At 41.2% G+C, this 21,909-nt stretch overlaps 1 protein-coding gene across 8 annotated transcripts in view; it reads right to left on the bottom strand.

Annotated features, from left to right (window-relative positions):
• Nucleotides 1-21,909, bottom strand: part of arb2a (ARB2 cotranscriptional regulator A) — a 549,148-nt gene that overhangs the window by 128,798 nt on the left and 398,441 nt on the right. Inside the window, exon 11 of one of the 8 annotated variants that reach the window (XM_073066489.1) lies at nt 4,182-4,233. The exons of the other annotated variants lie outside the window; for them this stretch is intronic. Coding sequence (XP_072922590.1) covers nt 4,202-4,233 — 32 coding nt within the window. The 3' untranslated portion in view covers nt 4,182-4,201. The remainder of the gene's footprint in view (nt 1-4,181; nt 4,234-21,909) is intronic. 8 annotated transcript variants of the gene reach the window in all.

Genomic DNA, 21,909 nt, shown 5'->3' with positions numbered 1-21,909 from the left:
CATCATCTAAAATGCTGATAATAAACCTGATTCTGATTCAGTGATCATCAGATGCCTGATAAATGGTATACTCTTTCTCAAGACTACCACAATGGTATTTGGTGCCATAACTACAACCTCTTACTCGAAGTCAGCAAGACCAAGGAGCTGATTATTGACTTCAGGAAGAGGAAACCAGAGGTCCATGAGCCAGTTCTCATTGGAGCATCAGAGGTGAAGAGGGACAGCAATTTCAAATTCCTCGGTGTTATCATTTCAGAGGACCTTTCCTAAGCCCAGCACATAAGTGCAATTATGAAGAAAGCACAGCAGCACCTCTACTTCCGTACGAGTTTGATAAGATTTGGCAATCATCTAAAACTTTAACAGGCTTCTATAGATGTGTGGTGGAAAGTATGCTAACTGCCTGCACCACAGCCTGGTCTGGAAACACCTATACCCTTGAATAGAAAATCCTACAAAAAGTAGTGGATACGGCCACCATCATGGGTAAAGCCTTCCCCACCATTGAGTACAGCTACAAAGAATGCTTAAATACCATCTATAAATTTGCTGATGATACAATCATTGTTGGTAGAATCTCAGATGATGACAAGATGGTGTACAGGTGCAAAATATGCCAACTAGTGGAGTGGTGTCACAGCAACAACCTGGCACTCAACGTCAGCAAGACGAAAGAGCTGATTGTGGACTTCAGGAAGGATAAGACAAAGGAACACATACTAATCCTCATAGCGGGATCAGAAGTGGAGAGAGTGAGCAGTTTCAATTTCCTGGGTGTCAAGATGTCTGAGGATCTAACCTGGTCCCAATATATCGATTCAGTTATAAAGAAGGCAAGACAGCGGCTATACTTCATTAGGAGTTTGAAGAGATTTGGCATATCAACAAATACATTCAAAAACTTCTATAGATGTACTGTGGAGAGCATTCTGACAGGCTGCATCACTGTCTGGTATTGGGAGGGGGGTTACTGCGCAGGACCAAAGGAAGATGCAGAGTGTTGTAAATTTAGTCGGCTCTATCTTGGGTACCAGCCTAAAAAGTACCCAGGACATCTTTAATGAGCGTTGTCTCAGAAAGGTAGCTTCCATTATTAAGGACCTGCAGCACCCAGCATATGCCCTCTTTTCACTGTTACCATCAGGTAGGAGGTACAGAAGCCTGAAGGCACACACTCAGCGATTCAGGAATAGCTTCTTCCCACTCTGCCATCCGATTCCTAAATGAACCCAATGAACCCTTGGACACTACCTCACTTTAAAAAAATGTATTATTTCTGTTTTTCTGCAATAATTTTTAATCTATTCAATATACGTATATTGTAATTGATTTGTTTATTTAATTATTTTCTTATTATATTTTGTTTTTTTTTCTTCTTCTATAACAGATCTGTTAGGATGGGAAACAGTTTTTATTCCCCAGGCCATAAGACTACTGAACTCCCTGCCATCACCCAGGTCTCATCATGTATAAAGTGCCAGTAGCATTATACTGTTTACTGTTTAAATTTTATCATAACTGCATCTTATTATTTGGAAATTTATTTGTGGTATTTGTACTTTATGTGTTATACGTGAGTCATAAATACTGTGTTTGCACCTTAGACTGGGGGAATGTTGTCTTGTTTGGCAGTATACATGTGTACAGTTCAATGAAAATAAACTTGAATTTGAACTTGAAGTAAACTTGCTTTCTCTTATCACATAAAGAAATTACAAGTTCTTCTTCCAAATTATTTTTTTTGCGGAAGGGAGTATTTCCATTGCTCAGGTAAAGAAAGGTCACTGACTCCAACTACAACTGTCAGTCCAGAACACCATACCCTGATCCAACTCTGTTGCTCACCTAATACTCTACTCCATGTTGGTTCTGCACACGTTTCTCTCATGGATACATCCTGCCCAAGTATTTCACTTCCATTGTGTTTCAGTGTTTGCTTGATTTCCCGCCCCTTGGAGAAGGAACAGATGTACAGTTCTTTCCTGCTGACACCTGAACAGTTGAACAGTCGACATTGTAAATTCTTGGAACGGGGAAGAACATTATGTTCTGAAAGATATGTTCTTCATTGCTTTTTGCAATTCCTATTACAGTATCAGTTCTGGGGATATAAGCTGTCCACTTCTTGTTTTGCGGCAGCAGACATTGTGATACATAACAACAAAAACTGATATTAAATTTATGTGTTACGTGGGTCATATGTAGAGGTTATGCACCTTGATCCAGGGGAATGTAGATAGATAGATAGATAGATAGATAGATACTTTATTCATCCCCATGGGGAAATTCAACTTTTTTTCCAATGTCCCATACACTTGTTGTAGCAAAACTAATTACATACAATACTTAACTCAGTAAAAAATATGATATGCATCTAAATCACTATCTCAAAAAGCATTAATAATAGCTTTTAAAAAGTTCTTAAGTCCTGGCAGTTGAATTGTAAAGCCTAATGGCATTGGGGAGTATTGACCTCTTCATCCTGTCTGAGGAGCATTGCATCGATAGTAACCTGTCGCTGAAACTGCTTCTCTGTCTCTGGATGGTGCTATGTAGAGGATGTTCAGAGTTTTCCATAATTGACCGTAGCCTACTCAGCGCCCTTCGCTCAGCTACCGATGTTAAACTCTCCAGTACTTTGCCCACGACAGAGCCCGCCTTCCTTACCAGCTTATTAAGACGTGAGCGTCCCTCTTCTTAATGCTTCCTCCCCAACACGCCACCACAAAGAAGAGGGCGCTCTCCACAACTGACCTATAGAACATCTTCAGCATCTCACTACAGACATTGAATGACGCCAACCTTCTAAGGAAGTACAGTCGACTCTGTGCCTTCTTGCACAAGGCATCTGTGTTGGCAGTCCAGTCTAGCTTCTCGTCTAACTGTACTCCCAGATACTTGTAGGTCTTAACCTGCTCCACACATTCTCCATTAATGATCACTGGCTCCATATGAGGCCTAGATCTCCTAAAGTCCACCACCATCTCCTTGGTCTTGGTGATATTGAGACGCAGGTAGCTTGAGTTGCACCATATCACAAAGTCCTGTATCAGTTTCCTATACTCCTCCTCCTGTCCATTCCTGACACACCCCACTATGGCCGTGTCATCAGCGAACTTCTGCACATGGCAGGACTCCGAGATAGATAGAGTAAATAAGTTGTGCAAAAAAAGGGAAAAATTAGTGAGTTAGTGTTCATGGATTCATTGAACATTCAGAAATCTGATGGTGGAGGTGAAGAAACTGTTGCTGAAGCATTGAGTCACTTTGACCTGCAAACACTGAACGCATCGGCTCAGGATCTACTTCATTTTGCACTTGGCTGCGAAGGCCAGGCGTCAAATTTCTCTTTAAGCGGACACAGAAACATAGAAAGCCTACAGCACAATGCAGGTCCCTCAGCCCACAAAGCTGTGCCGAACATGTCTTTACCTTAGAACTACCTAGGCTTACACATAGCCCTCTATTTTCCTGAGGTCCATGTATCCATCCAGGAGTCTCTTAAAAGACCCTATCGTTTCCGCCTCCACCAGCAGCCCATTCCATGTACTCACCACTCTCTGCACAAAAAACTTACCCCTGACATCTCCTCTGTACCTAATAATGGATTATTCATGACAACCTGGAATGCTAACTACTCATAGTTGATTCCATGGGCAGGACCGCCTGGTTTCTCCGCTCTCTCCTCCTAAGCAACAGGAGCTATTCATTCCTCACTTCCTGCCATCACTCTCTGGTTGTCTCTGTCTGCTTGACATCACTTGTGGTCTACCTGGGTGCAGTTAGTGCACTCCACAACCTAGGTGGCTGCTAGATCTCCTCACTGCCCAAATCTAATCAGTGTCTCCATCGAGCACATATCAACAGTTTCAGCTTCCTAACACAATGGGCAGCTAGTCCTATTTACCTCCACTGTTGACCCAACAGTTCACCTCAGTGGTAACTTCTACTTTACAAAAATGATATTTTTTGTCAAATGATACTTACGGCATCAAGTATCAAGGACGGCAAATGATATTTACAATACAGAGGCTTCCAGGTACCTTGTGCGGCCTGGGTGGAGGAACTATATACAATGCATACTGGGAGTAAAAAGAGCGGAAGTAAAGACCCTGCCAACCCCGGATCCCGACCAACAGCTTCCTGATTAGTATTAACTTACTTTTAATAATACTCACATTACAACAGTTCTCCCCCTTTAAAATCCAACATTCCCCAAATATAGAAGAACTGGGAAATAAAAACAGTGGTATCATTAGCAACAGGTTACCAATACAAAAACACCTAAAAAACATGGCAAATTCAACATTCAATCTAACAACAAAAGAAACTATCCAATCAAAGATTCAGTCTGTCAGGAGGTTTGCAAGGGTGCTGTGATCTACGCTCTACCCTCGGTGACCCAGCAGGTGGTGAGGATGTTTTTGGTGGATCTAGTGTTGGGGACACGAGAGGGGTCTGTGTGTCTGCGTGAGAATGTCCATCCTCTTCAGGGGACTCTGCCCGCTCTGCCATTGTCTCTCCCTCTAGCAAAGTCACTGGTGGACATGCTTTCCTGGTATGCATTAAGTGGTCATTGCTCCTTAACTGTTTTGGACTACTGAACTTCTTTGAAATCGGTGGCAAGCTATCCTCAGCATTATTGGGATAAATGGCATCTGCAGGTTTGCCACCTAGTTTGGAACGCACTGAAGAAGGAACTTTGGTTTCTGAACCATTGTCATGACCGTGGCTCAGAATAGACCCAATTGCAAATTTTTCATAGAGTTCCTTGTTACACCTGAACTGGAGCGGTACTAACATTCTTGCAGGGAAGTTTGCTAGTGCTTCTTGGGGGGGGGGGGGGGGTTTAAACTAAATTTGCAGGGGGCGGGGATCCAGAATGTGAGAGAGGATAGCGAGAGGAAGAATAAAGGACAGGTGGGGACTACTCGGTTCCGGAATATTAAGTGTGTAGTAGAGAAAGGTGAGGCGGAACAAGTGATAAGGAGGACACATGTACAGAGGGATGGTCTGACGGAACATGGTTAAATGTGTTGAAAGAATAGGTAAATTTAGGAAGGACAACAAAATCCTAGGGGTGTATAGCCCGATGGGAGTTCGGGGAACTGCATTAAGCACAATAGGCAGCGATTTAAACAGAGAGAGGAGAAATGGGCTAAAAATTCTATATCTGAATGCACGAAGTGTCAGAAATAAGGCGGATGAGCTTGAAGCTCAGGTGTAAATGGGTAACTATGATGTTGTTGGGATAACGGAGACATGGCTGCAGGGACATCAGACCTGGGAAATGAATGTACAAGGGTATACGTGCTGTCGTAGGGACAGAAATGTGGGCAGAGGGGGTGAGGTGGCCCTGTTGGTGAGGAATGAGATTCAGTCCTTTGCAAGGGGGGACATAGGGTCAGGAGAAGTAGAGTCTGTGTGGATAGAACTGAGGAACAGTAAGGGCAAAAGGACCCAAATGGGTGTTGTCTACAGGCCACCAAACAGTAGCTTGGATATTGGGTGCAAGTTGAATAGGGAGTTAACATTGGCATGTGGCAAAGGTAATGTTGCAGTAGTTAATGGGGATTTCAAAATGCAGGTGAACTGGGAGAATCAGGTTGGTGCTGGACCACAGGATAGGGAGTTTGTAGAGTGCCTACGGGATGCATTCTTGGAACAGCTTGTACGAGAGCCGACCAGGGACAAGACTATTCTGGATTTAGTGTTATGTAATGAACAGGATTTGATAAGCGATCTTGCAGTAAAGGAGCCATTAGGAGGTAGTGATCATAATATGATAAGGTTTTATCTGCAATTTGAGAAGGATAAGGGCAGCTCGGAGGTGTCAGTGTTGCAGTTGAACAGGGGAGACTATGAAGCCATGAGAGAGGAGCTGGCCAAAGTTAACTGGACAGATATCCTAGCAGAAAAGACAATGGAACAGCAATGGCAGGTATTCTTGGGAATAATGCACAAGGTGCAAAATCAGTTCATCCCCCAGAGAAGGAAGGATTCAAAGGGGGGAAAGGGGCCACAGTGGTTGACAAAGGAAGTCAGAGATTGCATAGCATTAAAAAAAAGGAAGTATGACAGAGCTAAGGTGAGTGGGAGGACAGATGATTGGGAAGTTTTTAAGGAACAACAGAACTTAACTAAAAAGGCAATACGGGGAGAAAAAATGAGGTACGAACGCAAGCTAGCCAGGAATATAAAGGATGATAGCAAAAGCTTTTTTAGGTATGTGAAGAGAAAGAAGATAGTTAAGAACAATGTTGGGCCCTTGAAGAATGAATTGGGTGAAATTGTTATGGGAAACAGAGAAATGACAGAAGAATTTAATGAGTACTTTAGATCTGTTTTCACTAAGGAAGACACAAGCAATCTCCCAGATGTATGGATGGGCCAAGGACATAGGGTAACAGAGGAAATGAAACAGATTGACATTAGGAAGGAAATGGTGATGAGTAGACTGATGGGACTGAAGGCTGACAAATCCCCAGGTCCAGATGGTCTGCATCCTAGGGTACTAAAGGAGGTGGCCCTGGAAATTGCGGATACATTGGTAATCATTTTCCAATGTTCCTTAGATTCAGGATCAGTTCCTGAGGATTGGAGAATGGCTAATGTTATCCCACTTTTTAAGAAAGGAGGGAGGGAGAAAACAGAGAACTAACGACCTGTCAGCCTGACATCGGTGGTGGGGAAGATGCTAGAGTCCATTATTAAGGATGAAATAGTGGCATATCTAGATAGCAGTGATAAGATTGGGCCGAGCCAGCATGGATTTACCAAGGGTAAATCATGCTTGACTAATCTATTGGAGTTTTTCGAGGATGTAACCAGGAAGTTAGACAAGGGAGATCCAGTGGATGTAGTGTACCTCAATTTTCAGAAGGCATTTGATAAGGTCCCACATAGGAGATTGGTGGGTAAAATCAAAGCTCAGGGCATCGGGGAGAAGACATTGACATGGATAGAAAACTGGTTGGCAGATAGAAAGCAAAGGGTAGCGGTGAATGGGTGTTTCTCGGAATGGCAGGTGGTGACTAGTGGGGGGCCACAGGGTTCGGTATTGGGACCACAGCTGTTTACAATTTACATCAACGATTTAGATGAAGGCATTGAGAATAACATCAGCAAATTTGCTGATTATACTAAGCTGGGTGGCACTGTGACATGTGATGAGGATGTTAGGAGAATTCAGGGTGACTTGGATAGGCTGGGTGAGTAGGCAGATACTTGGCAGATGACGTTTAATGTGAATAAGTGTGAGGTTATCCACTTTGGGAGTAAGAACAGGAAGGCAGATTATTATCTGAACGGTGTAGAGTTAGGTAAGGGAGAAATACAAAGAGATCTAGGAGTCCTTGTTCATCAGTCACTGAAGGTGAATGAGCAAGTGCAGCAGGCAGTGAAGAAGGCTAATGGAATGTTGGCCTTTATTACAAAGGGAATTGAGTACAAGAGCAAGGAAATCCTCTTGCATTTGTGCAGAGCCCTGGTGAGACAACACCCGGAGTATTGTGTACAGTTTTGGTCTCCAGGGTTAAGGAAGGACATCCTGGCTGTAGAGGAAGTGCAGCGTAGATTCACGAGGTTAATTCCTGGGATGTCTGGACTGTCTTACGCAGAGAGGTTAGAGAGACTGGGCTTGTACACGCTGGAATTAAGGAGATTGAGAGAGGATCTGATTGAAACATATAAGATTATTAAGGGATTGGACAAGATAGAGGCAGGAAATATGTTCCAGATGCTGGGAGAGTCCAGTACCAGAGGGCATGGTTTGAGAATAAGGGGTAGGTCATTTAGGACAGAGTTAAGGAAAAACTTCTTCTCCCAGAGAGTTGTGGGGGTCTGGAATGCACTGCCTCGGAAGGTAGTGGAGGCCAATTCTCTGGATGCTTTCAAGAAGGAGCTAGATAGGTATCTTATGGATAGGGGAATCAAGGGATATGGGGACAAGGCAGGAACCGGGTATTGATAGTAGTTGATCAGCCATGATCTCAAAATGGCGGTGCAGGCTCGAAGGGCCAAATGGTCTACTTCTGCACCTATTGTCTATTGTTATAACTTGGAACTATCTGGAGTTCAACAGCCAGAAATCGCAATGCATTTTGGAAAACCTCTTGTGCTTGAAAAAAGGTCTTGTCTGTTAAATCACAGTCATTGATTTTGATGATACATTCATTCTCTTGGAGCAGGTTCTCTTTTCCTGAATGGCTGTTCTCTTCAATACCACAAATACTCAGGCCAAGGAATCTTCCACTTAGCGTAGAGTTAAAAGGCACCACATGGATTCCCAGGGGGCCACCGCCTCCAGAAAATTCTACTTTCTTTGTCAAATCACTTAGAGTGCTTTCTGAATGGTTGTCTGGTGGTCCTTGGGGCTCTGTTCTTACATAGTCTGCGGGTGCCCCGTTTGCTACTGTTACGATTGGCTTCACTTGCAGGTTCCTGTTAGCGGGATCATCAGGCTGAGATGGACCTTGGTGGTACAAGAGCTGGGTCACTGCTTCGCCGTACTAGAAGTGGCCTGCTGGCTTTCAGTGCCGAGGGGGTAACTTCAATTGCTCCTGTAATAGGCTGAAGAGTTGCAAGCTGCGCTGCGAGCTCACTCTCAGATGTGTCCGGACTATGTCTGTCATTCACATTGCCATCGGCGACTTCATCTGTACACTGCACCTCATGCTCTTCCGTCATGTGTGCATATTTAAATTCATGCCAGTTGAGCCGGATTTTGTAAAACCAATCACAGCCCAGAAGACTGGGCCCACTGCCCTTAGCTATTACCAGCCTGGCTTCAGCCTTCTGGCCCCCAGCTGAAATATCCACATATAACACCCCTAAATGAGGTATGGGCTGCCCCGTATAGGTCCTGAGTTGGAGCTTAGATGGTCTGATGGGAGGCAGGTTGGATCCCCATGTCCTCCTGTAGGTCTCTTCACTAATGACCGATGCAGTAGCCCCTGAATCAATCTTGAACTTAATGTCCTTTCCCTTGACAGTGACTGTGGCATAATATGGTTCAGGTGGTCCCTCATCCGTTTCCACCCCAAACATGTTGTAGGCTCACACTGCCTCTTCGTCTGCTTCTCCTAGGTGGTGTGTGGCTGCCTGAGTCTGTTGAGCTTTCCCCTGCCCGGGCTTAACCTTACCCTTTATGCTCCAGCACTTTTTAATGAAATGTCCCTTCTTGCTACAAGCATGGCAGACAGCATCTTTGAATTTACAAATATTTATTTGCATAGTGCGCTCCTCCACACCGAAAACATTCCACCCGCTTTTCCTGTCTACCAGTCTTCCTCCTGACTTGGAGCACTGCTGCCGACTGCGACCCCCCGACATCCTTTCTGTATATCCTTGGCATTATCAACAGTCAACTCCATGCTGTGAGCAATCTCTAGGGCTGTTTTGAAAGTCAGCGGTGGGGTTTCCCCCAACAACCGGCATTGTACAGCGGCATTATTAATGCCACATGCTAATCTGTCACGAAGCCTGTCATCCAACACGGCTCCTAAACCGCAATGCTCCGACAGCTGCCGAAGCTTGGCCACAAAATCGCCCACAGACTGACCTGGCTTCCAGTCATGGCTGTGAAACTTGAACCATTGAACTATCACCGAAGGCTTCAGATTGTGGTGGTTCCCCACAAGCTTGACCAGTTCGTCGTATGGAATTTCTCCCAGTTTCCGCGGCGTAGCTAAGTTCCGTATCAGCTTGTACGTCTTTGCCCCACACACACTCAGGAGAATAGAGCGCTTCTTAGCCTCCTCAGTAATTCCATTAGCACAGAAAAAGTGGCCAACCTTTCCTCGTACTCCGACCACTCCTCGATTTGCTCGTCGAACGCACCGACCGTTCCGAACGTAGCCATCCGAACACGAGGCTCCTCGCCCGCTCACAGCTCCTGATCGAAAACGGGGCCGACCCATCCACAAAACCAGTTTACCTCGTCGCCAAAAATATGTGGTAACTTCTACTTTACAAAAAGACCACTCGACAACTTGATGGTCAAAAGAGCATCTTTATCTGGGACGGCAAATGATATTTACAATACAGAGGCTTCCAGGTACCTCGTGCGGCATCGGTGGAGGAACTATATACAATGCATACTGGGAGTAAAATGAGCGGAAGTAAAGACCCTACCAACCCTGGATCCCGCATCTCGTTACCAACAACTCCCTGATTAGTATTAACTTACTTTTAATAATACTCACATTACAACAATCTCCTTCAGGATGTAAGTGCTTTATTGAAAGAATTAGGTGTTTCCAATGCTCATCTGGCCATTTACAGACTGATGTGCAACAACAAAAAATCACCCAACATTCTCAATTATTAATGTGTAGTAAATCAAATATTCCAGTCTATTTTTGAAATCTACTGCTTCCTCTTCTCCCTCAGCAAGGAAAACTCCTCAACAGAACTGCTGTAAGCCTTACGCCGTTTGCATCTGACACAAAGGACTCCTATCTCTGACTGTAGCTACTTACTTCAGAGACTTGCGCCCTGTATAACATACTTTGTTTTAAATTTCCAGGCTGTCTTCTGAGCTGGTGGTTCATAAAGCATCAGTGGTATGCCTCTTGCTTTTTTCCTTCTGCATGACTTATAGGCTTTCTTTGAAACTCCTGCTATTATTTCTGTAAAATTCCCATCAGGTTTATGCTTCAAGAGCACCTAAAGGCCTTAATTAAATTCACTACCTCACTAAACAGATTAAAGATTTCTAAAGATTAACTTTAAAAGATTAGATTAAAAACAATTAACTTTATTTGTCCCATGTATAAAGCATTCTGATGCATAATCACATGAGCACCTGTCAGGTAGAAAGGGTGGGTAATCTTCAAGGACGGTACTGAAAACAATTGCCTCTTGATGGTTGTCTCTATCCAGATCTATCAGTCTTAATCTGTACATTTTCTGTAGGGAGGTAGCCTTGAGATACCATAATCCAACCCCTGTGTGCACATACAGTACAAACAGCCCATTGGCCCATTGGCCTTTGGAAAAGCATGGTGCCTATGCTACATATTCACCCAAGAGGAGCAAGGATAGAAACTTGTTCTTGAGCTGAGGTGTGATCCTGAAAATTTCTTCTATTATTAAATAAATGGAAGCTAGCTTTGGATTTAGGGCAAAATGCAACAGATATTAGCTACTATATTGTGAGTGTAGCACTTGCAATTGCAGAGGAATTCAAGTTCAAATTGTTCATTGTCATTCAGCTGTACATGTATACCGCCGTACTTCGGATCAAAATGCACGATAAAATTTTACTTTATGCAGTTTGCAAGTGAGTTATATGCACAGTGCAGTGCCCCTTGGTCTGGAGGATCATCGTTTCATTTGGTGGTATACATGTGTACGGTTGAATGAAAATAAACTTAATTTGAACTTCACCTGTACATCTTTGGATGCGGCAGGAAACAGAGCACCTGGCTCATTCTCGAGGAGAACATTCAAACTCCTTACAGGCATTGAACTCAGGTCACTGGTGCTGTAAGGCATTACGCTAACTACTAAGCTACCACGCCAGCCAAAACTGGAAAAATGAAATAGTTTGACAAAGCTTCTGATACACAGCCTGACTTCGCTACAAAATATTTAATCCTTAAACAAAAAGGAGGAACATGATTTATACTGTCTAATTATATCAGGTTAAGCTCAAGCTATTAGGGATAAAAGGAACAATGAATAGAGAGATCCCTCCCCCCTTTCCCAAATGATCTGGTTGACAGAGGCTAATCTGCATGGGAGTACATGGAGTAGAAGCACAGTACGTAAGAAATAGGAGCAGGAGTAGGTCATTGAGCCTGCTCCACCATTCAATAAGATCATGGCTGATCTGGCCAGGGACTCATCTCCATCTCCTCTTCCTTTTCCCTGTAATACTTAATTCCCCTACTATGCAAAAATATATCCAACTTTTCCTTAAATATATTTACATAAATTGGGCACCACGGTAGCACAGTGGTTAGTGTGACGTTATTACAGCTTGGGTGTTGCAGTTTGGAGTTCAATCCTGGTGTCTTCTGTAATGAGTTTGAACGGCCTACCCATGGAATAGGGTTGAAGGAATTATAAATCAGCCATGAGTAGATTTGATGGGCTGAGTGGCCTATTTCTGCTCTTATGTCTTATGATCTTATAGGTTAGGGATTTAGAAAGGGGAGAAAATAACATGAACTCAGCAGATGAAAGAACCTTTGACAAAAGGCAAATCATCTGAATCTCACTGAAACACAATTTCAATGCATTAAGTCAATAACATCTGGTTCTTGCCATAATACATTTACAAAAAATCCACATACACTCTTTTTGGACAAAATTTGCATTGCTTTAATGGGTTATTGACAGGCTATCAAGTCCATGTTCTACGGCATTATTTTATAATGACTATGTGCAAGACGTTTATTGCAAAGCCTCCAGGTTCACTCACCCCCAAAATTTCAGTCAATAACCAATTTTTCTACACCCCTCCAAAGTCTAAACCAATGTTCTATGACTTTTTAATTATTACAATATCTTGCAAGCATTTCCATTGAAATCAATACATGTGTGATCTATTAACCAAAACAATGCAGCTTCACTCCACAAATTTATTAAAAATATTGATTGGTTCCACCACTAGCGTATTCACTGACTTCTCTGTTTATAAGCAAGAGCTGTAGAATTCAAACAGCTTTTGATAATAAGTATATAAAACATTCCAAATGTAAAACTAATAATATGCAATGATAGTGACAGAATATAATATGATATAAACTGTCGAATATAACTAATATAGTTGAAATGCTAACTTTTGTCATAATTTTTACAACTTTACTGAGAATACTGAATATGTAATTCTTAAATACGATAGCATTGATAAGGTGCCAAAATTAAAAATGGAACAAAACATAAAAATATTGGATTCTCATTTGGAGTCCTGAGAACACTGAGAATGATGTGCACCCTACCATAGGAAGATTTACCAGAACGACATTAGCCTGCTAAGGTTTAAATTATAAGTACAGATTGCATAGTCTATAAGTGTATTCTTTGGAATTTCTCTGAATATTACGAGAATTAATGCTTTAGATATGGTGGTAGGGTGAAGGTACATCTCTAACAAAGGAGGCATAAAGTGCTCCTTCTCTCCATTAGCCTGCAGGTCACACTTGGACAAGGTGTAACACCTGTTTAGCCCCCGATCAGGATCATGTGAAGTTATGGGAGCAGGTGGCGGACGGTCATATGAGCAGCTGGTGCTTATTACAAGTCCTGGTTATGTGACCACTGACGTCAGGCAGACAACCTCTGAAGGTTATTAATAATGGCTGGGTCACAAAGTTGTAAAGACACTGCTCAGAAGAAGACAATGGCAAACCACTTCTGTACAAAAATTCTGTGGAACAATCATGGTCAAAGACCATGTCCACATCATACAACACGGCACATAATGAATTAATGCTTTAGAAACAGAAACTAGCACTGTTAATTCAGTTGCTTCGAAAGTGCCTAAAGAATAGAATTTCAAATTAGCAGGGGAAGCATTGCATTGCATTCTTCAATTTTGAGTAACATGTCTTATGTCACTCGCTTTCTGTCCCTCTCCCTTTAGATAATAAGCTCATTTTAATTTCTCTTACTTCATACCTCCCCACTTTAAACTTTACTTGATATTCATAGTCTTTTGCTCACTCATTCAATCTATCTATATCTCTTTGTATCTTATCACATCATCCCCATCAACTTATTTTTGTATCATCACCAAATTGGGAATCTTTACACATTTTACATCCTCCAGGTTCAAGAACCCCTGAGAGAGGGAGAAAGGGAGAAAGAGAGAGAATGGAGAAAGAAGAGGAAAGACGGAGAGGAGGGGAAGAGAAAGGTTAGGGTAGGAATGAGGGGAAGACAGAAATGGGGAAGTGATAGATGGATGTGAGTTGGAAAGGATATGAAATTAAGAAGGCGCTTGAGAGAAATGGGAGATGGGCATGGGAACAGAAAATGCAAAGGAACAATTGGGAGAGGAAAGGCAAGAGTGGAACGGCATGTATCCTTTGGGAGACACTAGTGACAAGAAAGGTAAAGAAAGATGTGGGGGAAGGAGATAGGGAAAACATCGGTTGAGCAGACAAAGAGACGTTGATGAAAACATTGAAGATTTGAGTGAATGGGAAAGGGAAGGGGGGAATGAGGGTCAGGAAGAGGGAGATTCTTAGGTGGACAAATAATGAACAGAATGAGAGGGAGAGGGATTCAAGAGATGGGACAGAAAATGTGGTAGATAGCAATAGAAATGGGAACGGGAAGAAACAGAGAAGTAAGGTAAAAGACCTGCAGAAAACTCCAGTGAAAGCCCACCTTCTCCTGTGCACAATGCCAAGATTCAGCTGTGGAGTTGATACATTTGATAAAGGCTTGGAGCAGCATCATGGGGGGACAACTCTTTCAGTATCAAGATTTAAGGAAACTGGTTGCATTTTGATGTGTGGTTTTTCCAACATTTGATTCAGTGTTAATTCACTTCAGTCACATTCCCTGATAATAACTGGGTTACCTTAACCTGGCAATGTCAGTGATACCCAGAGCAAGTGGAGAGTGTGGATGTGGTAAAATCATAAAACAAGACTCTGCATTCCTCTCTTTGGGTTCCGGACTCCTCTTCACTTGTGGTATCAAATCCAAAGTAACTACTTTGCATATAACATTGGCTGTGATCAAGATACTTAACAAGATTGGATTAAAAAGTAGCTTTGTATAGGAAAATAAGGTTAAAGTCAACAGAAATTTTGGTCTCTAAAAGACTGTAAGCAGCGGGTTCCCACTTTAGAAGTGAATTCACACTCACGACATTCGTACTCATTCTGCAGATGCACGGGAGAGAGTGTACTGACAAGCTGCATCACTGGTTTGTACTGAAACTGCACTGCAGCAGACAAGGAGGCTCTACAATGGGTAGTCAAACTGCCCAGCGTATCAAGGACATACATACAGAAAGATGCTGGAAAAGGGCAGTAACATCATGAAGGATCCCACCCACCCTGCTCATGGACTGTTTGTCTCACTCCCATCAGGGAGGAGGCTATGTAGCATTCACACCAGGACCACCAGACTCAAAAACAGCTACTTTCCCCAAGCAGTAAGGCTGTTCAACACCTTGCACCCACTAATTCCACCAGTATGGTCGTAAGTTCCCACCTGCTTCAAAAAGGCAACAATGTCTGAAAAGAGGATGCTGTCCAAGTTGCATGCCATCTTGGACAATGTCTCCCATCCACTCCATAATGTACTGGTTAGGCACAGGAGTACATTCAGCCAGAGATTCATTCCACTGAGATGCAACACTGAGCATCATAGGAAGTCATTCCTGCCTGTGGCCATCAAACTTTACAACTCCTCCCTCAGAGTGTCAGACACCCTGAGCCAATAGGCTGGTCCTGGACTTATTTCCACTTGGCAAAATTTACTTATTATTATTTAATTATTTATGGTTTTACATTGCTATATTTCTACACTATTCTTGGTTGGTGCGACTATAATGAAACCCAATTTCCTTTGGGATCAATAATGTATGTCTGTCTGTCTGTCTGTCTGTCTTATACCAGTGACTAAGAAGAGTATTGTAGCACTCACATCTACAGTAATGAAATGCTTTGAGAGGTTGGTCACAGCTTGAATGAATTCCTGCCTCAGCAAGGATCTGGACCCACTATAATTTGTCTATCGTCGCAATAGGTCAATGGCAGATGCAATCTCCATGGCTCTCCACTCGGCTTTAGACCACCTGGACAACACAAATACCTACGTCAGGTTGCTGTTCACGACTATAGCTCAGCATTTAATACTAACATTCCCACAATCCTGATTGAGAAGTTGCAGAACCTGGGCCTCTGTACCTCCCTCTGCAAATGGATCCTCGACCTTCTAATCGGAAGACCACAATGTGTGCAGAATAGTGATAATATTTCCTCCTTGCTGACGATCAACACTGGTGTACCTCAGGGTGTGTGCTTAGCCCACTGCTCTACTCCCTCTATACCCATGACTGTGTGGCTAGGCATAGCTCAAATACCATCTATAAATTTGCTGATGATACAACCATTGTTGGTAGAGCCTCAGATGGAGATGAGATGGTGTACAGGAGTGAGATAGTAGAGTGGTGTCACAGCAACAACCTGGCACTCAATGTCAGTAAGACGAAAGAGCTGATTGTGAACTTCAGGAAGGGTAAGATGAGGGAACACGAACCAATATTCATATAGGGATCAGAAGTGGAGAGGCTGATCAGTTTCATGTTCCTGGATGTCAAGTTTTCTGAAGATCTAACCAAAAGAAGCTATAGAAAGTTACAAAATTAGTCAGCTCCATCATGGGTACTAGCCTCCATAGTATCCAAGACATCCTCAAGGAGCAGTGCCTCAGAAAGGTGGCATCTATTATTAAGGAAGCCCATCACCCAGGACGTGTCTTTTTCTCACTGTTACCATCAGGAAGGAAGTACAGAAGCCTGAAGGCACACACTCAGTGATTCAGGAACAGCTTCTTTTCCACTGCTGTACGATTCCTAAATGGACATTGAACCCATGAACACTACCTCACTTTTTTAAATACATAGCATTTCTGTTTTTGCACTATTGTTAACTATTTAACATACATATATGTACTTACTGTAATTGACTTATATATTTAGTTTTCTGTATTTATCATGTATTGCATTGGACTGTTGTTGCTAAATTAACAAATTTCACGACACATGCCAGTGATAATAAACCTGATTCTGATACTTTTATAATTTCCTGTCAGTCATCTTATGTACATCCTAGAATCATTTCATGGCCATTTAATAAATCTATGTATATAAGCTATATTATGTATTTATATTTATTGTAATTTAGAAAAATATTGTGTTATCTTCTGTGTTTTTTTTGTGCTGCATTGGATCCCGAGTAACAATCATTTTGTTCTCCTTTACACTTGCATACAGGAAATAACATTAAACAATCTTGAATCTTGAACTTAGGAAGCAGTTCTACATGCAATATACAGAAAGTATTTGAAAGTCGTTTACAAAAATGACATATGCAGCTGTAAATTATCAATTTTAAATGCAAGAGCAATATAAATTTGATAATAGAAAAGATCTTAACAAATGTGGGAAAATAATAGGAACGTGGAGTCAGGTCACAGATCAATCACAGTCTCATTGAATAGTGCAACAGGCTCGAGGGGGCGAAATGGCCTACTTCTATTCTGATGTTCTTAAATTTCCATGTATAAATTATGCTAATTGAATGTAATCTAGTTATGTAAATGAAATCAATTAAAACAATGGACTATAAACACATTCCATTGCCCAGATTTCCTATTTTGCAAGTATTTCTTGGCAATCCTCCCACAGATGGCATACATTACTTCCCAACCCACTCATAAACAGTCCACAATAAATGTCATTATAAGTGATAAAATTTTACTTTTGGGTCAAATGCTCCTTGCTTTCATATATATTATATATTCCGAAATTGATACAAGGATATGCTCCAACAGCATGTGATAAGGTTGTCTTTGTCTTATTTCTCCTATTCGTTTATCAAGCCAAAGAAATTAAACTTATTTGGTATTTCTTCCGAATTCTTCAATGCATAGATGGAACTACATACAAGGATTTGAAAAACATTTTTCCAATTTTTACTGTTTGATGAAATATTAAATTCCATAATGAGTGGGGTAGCTCGGCAGCATAATGGTTAGCTCCAGTTGTAAGATTGGGATTCAATTACCGCTGCTGTCTGTAAGGAGTTTGTATGCTCACCCCATAACTACCTGGGTTTCTTCCCAGTTCTTCAGCATCCTCCCACAGTCCAAAGATGTATGGGTTAGGGTTAATGAATTGTGGGCATGCTATGTTGGCACTGGCAGTGTTGCGAGACCTGTGAGCTGCCCTACACAATCCTCGCTGAACTGATTTGATGTAAAGTGAAATACTTCATTGCACGTTTTGTTGCACATGTGACAAATTAGCCTTTTAAAATGTTTAAAAATCTTTAAAAATTTCATAATCTTGCATCTTAAGTTTATATTCATTGGCATCTAACAATTAGTCATAAACAGATATTTGAAGTGAATGACAACTTCATGCTGCTTAAGGATTGCAGTGTTTCCTTTGTGCATGCAGCACTCTCTGTACAATGCATTAGTAAGCGTTGAATATCGTGATATCCAATCAGTGCTTATAGCTCACAGAGCACAATGGTGAAGAGTTGCATCCAAGTTTTCAATGATGCACTGAAATCCTTTGTTGAAGAGGTGTAATGAAAGAGAGGTGGAGATGCAAGATGGATTATCCATGCTGTCCTTCAATAAATGGTTCTCAAGTTTAATATCTTAAATTGGAAGAGAGCTGATTTATAGGTATGGCACAAGTGTATTAGTATTAAACTTGTTAAAAGACATGGAGGAGGTGGAACTTTTCAGGATGTCTAGGAGAGTTTTTTGATACAAAGTCGATAAACCAAAGGGGACCCACTCTACCCTGACACTAATTCCTAATATGCATATAAAATGATCTTAAATTCTCTTTAATCTTGCCTGCCAAGGATATTTCACGGTTCCATTATGTCCTTCTGATTTCTTTCCTATATAACATCCAAGACCCTCCATATTCCTAATAGACTACCTTAAATGAAGTTGCTGATAGCTATCATGTTTCCTTTTCTGAATCAAACTTTCAACGAACTTTCTCATCCAAATTTCCCTAATCTTGCTGTATTGGCCTTTCACCATTACCAGGATATGCTGGCCTTGAACTCTAGGTAACTCTCTTTTAAAAGACTCCTACTTGTTCAATGTAATTTTATCTGTCGGTAACTACACACAACCTACTTTTGCTAGGTCTTCTCTTGTGCTATTAAAATCAGCATTCATACCATTTAAGAGCCAGCTCCATCCCTTTCTATAACTACCCTGAATTCTAAAGTATTAAGATTACTATTCATAAAATGCTCCCAAATGACATGTCCACCACCTGTAAGGTTTTATTTGCTAAGGTCAAGTCAGAGCCTTGTCTCTCTGGTAGACTTTTTACATATTGCCTCAATAAACTACCCTGAATGCAAAAAGGATCTAGTGCTTTCCCAGCATGTATGACAAATAAACTCTACTCGGGCTTCCAGGCAGGTACAAGTGTTGATTATAACTGACATTTCGACGATAAACTCCATTTCCGCCATCTTCATCATTCCATCTAACCTTGTACTAAGGCAATCACAGTCAAGTTAATATCCCCCTCTAGTAGAAAAACAAATTATTTTTGCACACTTTTGCAAATTGTTTTCATAATTGCCCCTCTGCTTCCTGCTGAATATACTATAAAGGTGAATATAAAACATAATATTCAAAGAAGTATAAGCAAAGGTCATAGAGTTCTATGGCATGGAAAACAGGCCATTTGACCCAACTCATCTAAGGCAAACGACATCCAAATGAACAACTCCCATTTGCTTACATTTGGCCATATCCCTCTAAGCTTTTTCTATTTTTCTACCTGTCCAAATGTCTCTGAAGCATGGTAATTGTACCCAGCTCTGCAGCTTGTTGCATATACCAACCATCCTCTGTGTGAAAATGTTGCCCATCTATCCTATTTTATTCTTTCCCTCTATACAGTATCATAAATATAAATTCAGTGGTGATCTTCTGTACCTAACCAAGTGGCCAATAAGTGAACCTTTATGGTCTTCTGCTGCTGTAGGCCATCCACTTCAAGGTTTGACATTTGGTGCATTCAGAGATGCTCTTTTACACATCACTTTTGTAACGTGTGGTTATTGAGTTACTGTTGCCTTCCTGTCAGCTGGAACCAGTCTAGCCATTCTCCTCTGTACACTCTCATTAACAAGGCATTTTGCCCTCAGAACTGCCACTCACTGGATGTTCTTTTATTCTCTGTAAAATCTAGAGACTGTTGTGCATGAAAATTCCAGATCAGTAGTTTCTAAGCTCAAATCATCCCAACTGGCACCAATAATCATTCCACTGTCAAAAGTCACTTATATTACATTTCTTCCCCATTCTGATCTTTGATCTGAATAACTACTAAACCTCATGACCATATTTGCATGCTTTTATACATTGACTTGCTGCCACATGATTGGCTGATTAGATATTTGCATTAATGAGCAGGTGTACCTAATAAAATAGACACCCAGTATAGTAATTAGAAATGATCACTTAAATCAATAATGTAAATGCTTAGATTTATGCAACAATTTTTGCAAGTAGTTGTTTCATCACAATATTGTATTGGTATTGTGTAGGTTAGAAGATTCCAATCGATGAATGCAGCACAGAGGAGATCTGGAAACTCTAGTGAGTACATTGTAATAGATCTATAGCAGTACTGATGAGAAAAATCCCAATAGTCAAGGGTGATCTTTGTGCACATTTGCATTATGGCTACAGTATATGGCATCTACAAAATATGCTGCAGTTATTGAAAACAAACCCACAATTTCTACCAGCACAAAGGTCAAGATTAGGAAGGTCTCAGAAAAACCAGATCCTGCAGATTCACTTCACATCATCCTGGTTTAGAAAAATATCACTGTTTTTAAATTATCACCAAATCTAGATCCTGAATCCCTTCCCCTTCAGCATTGTAGGTGCTGAAGGACCAGAATAGTTCAGGACCAGAAATATTCAAGTCAGTTCATCACCCCTTCACAAGGGTATAATAGCATAGGCAATAAATGCTAGCTGCCAATAACACTCACACTCCAATAATAAAAAGTACCTTTATTTATTTATTTAGAGATATAACATGGAAAAAGCCCTTCTGGCCCTTCAAGTAGGCTGCTAGCAACTCACGATATAACTCTAGCATAATCACAGGATAATTTTCAATGATCAATTAACATACTAAGTGGTAGGATATCCTTGGATTGTGGGAGGAAAGCGAAGCACCCAGAGAAAACCCATGCATTCATGGGGAGGACATACAAAATCCTTATAGTTGACTCTGGGAATGAACTCTGAACACTGATGCCACGAGCTGTAATTACGTCGTGCTAACCACTATGTTACAGTGACGTCCATTTAGAATACACATAAGATATGGTTTCATGCTATATTTTCCTGTTAAGTAATTAACAGTTTGGCTGCACAGTCAGAAACTGGGAGTGATGTGTGAAGGAGGCCCAAATGAAGAAGTAAATGGCTTGATTATTCACAGTAATCATGTTAACTTTTTCTTCTACATGCTAATTCAGTACCACTGCCCTTGCACTTCAGTAAAATAGAAACTCTAATGTAATTAACCACTGGTAGGCACTGTTTACATTAGTTCTCTGAAGGTTAAGAAGTAGATTAAAGCTAAAATTAGATCTGCCTAGGGCTGTGGTGGTTATATCCTAATCATATTAGTCAAGCAGGCCAGTACGCCACCTGACACAGAGACAAATGGATTATTTATTTAAGAAGGTTCTTTATTAATCCCTGAAGTCCATTCATGTAACTTCAATGCCTTAAAAGTTGTTATTAATGTAACTATACTCTCTCCAAAGATTCAGTTTACTATTCTATTTGCAATTTGGAATTTTTTGTGGACAATCTGATGTCAGTTTTGACTTCATCCCCCACTGGATTTTAGTTATCCCCAAATCAGACAAAGGCACAGATTGTCATCCAGCTGTAGACAATTCTTTGGTGTGGTATTGTGGCCTTTTTTTATTGATATATTAATGGTATTTATCCACCATCATTGAACATGGTTCACTTCATGACTGATGATTTGTCTTGGGTTACTGAGGGAGGTTGACAGGATTCAGAAAAGCCCATGTATATTCTAACATGTAGAGGGAGTATCCTTCGAAAACATCAAATATACATTGAAAAATTATGAACAGTGATTAGTACAACCGTGATTCAAAA

Source organism: Hemitrygon akajei, chromosome 2 (assembly GCF_048418815.1).
Source record: "Hemitrygon akajei chromosome 2, sHemAka1.3, whole genome shotgun sequence".
NCBI classification, from domain to species: domain Eukaryota; kingdom Metazoa; phylum Chordata; class Chondrichthyes; order Myliobatiformes; family Dasyatidae; genus Hemitrygon; species Hemitrygon akajei.
This window is presented reverse-complemented; position numbering and strand designations above follow the sequence as displayed.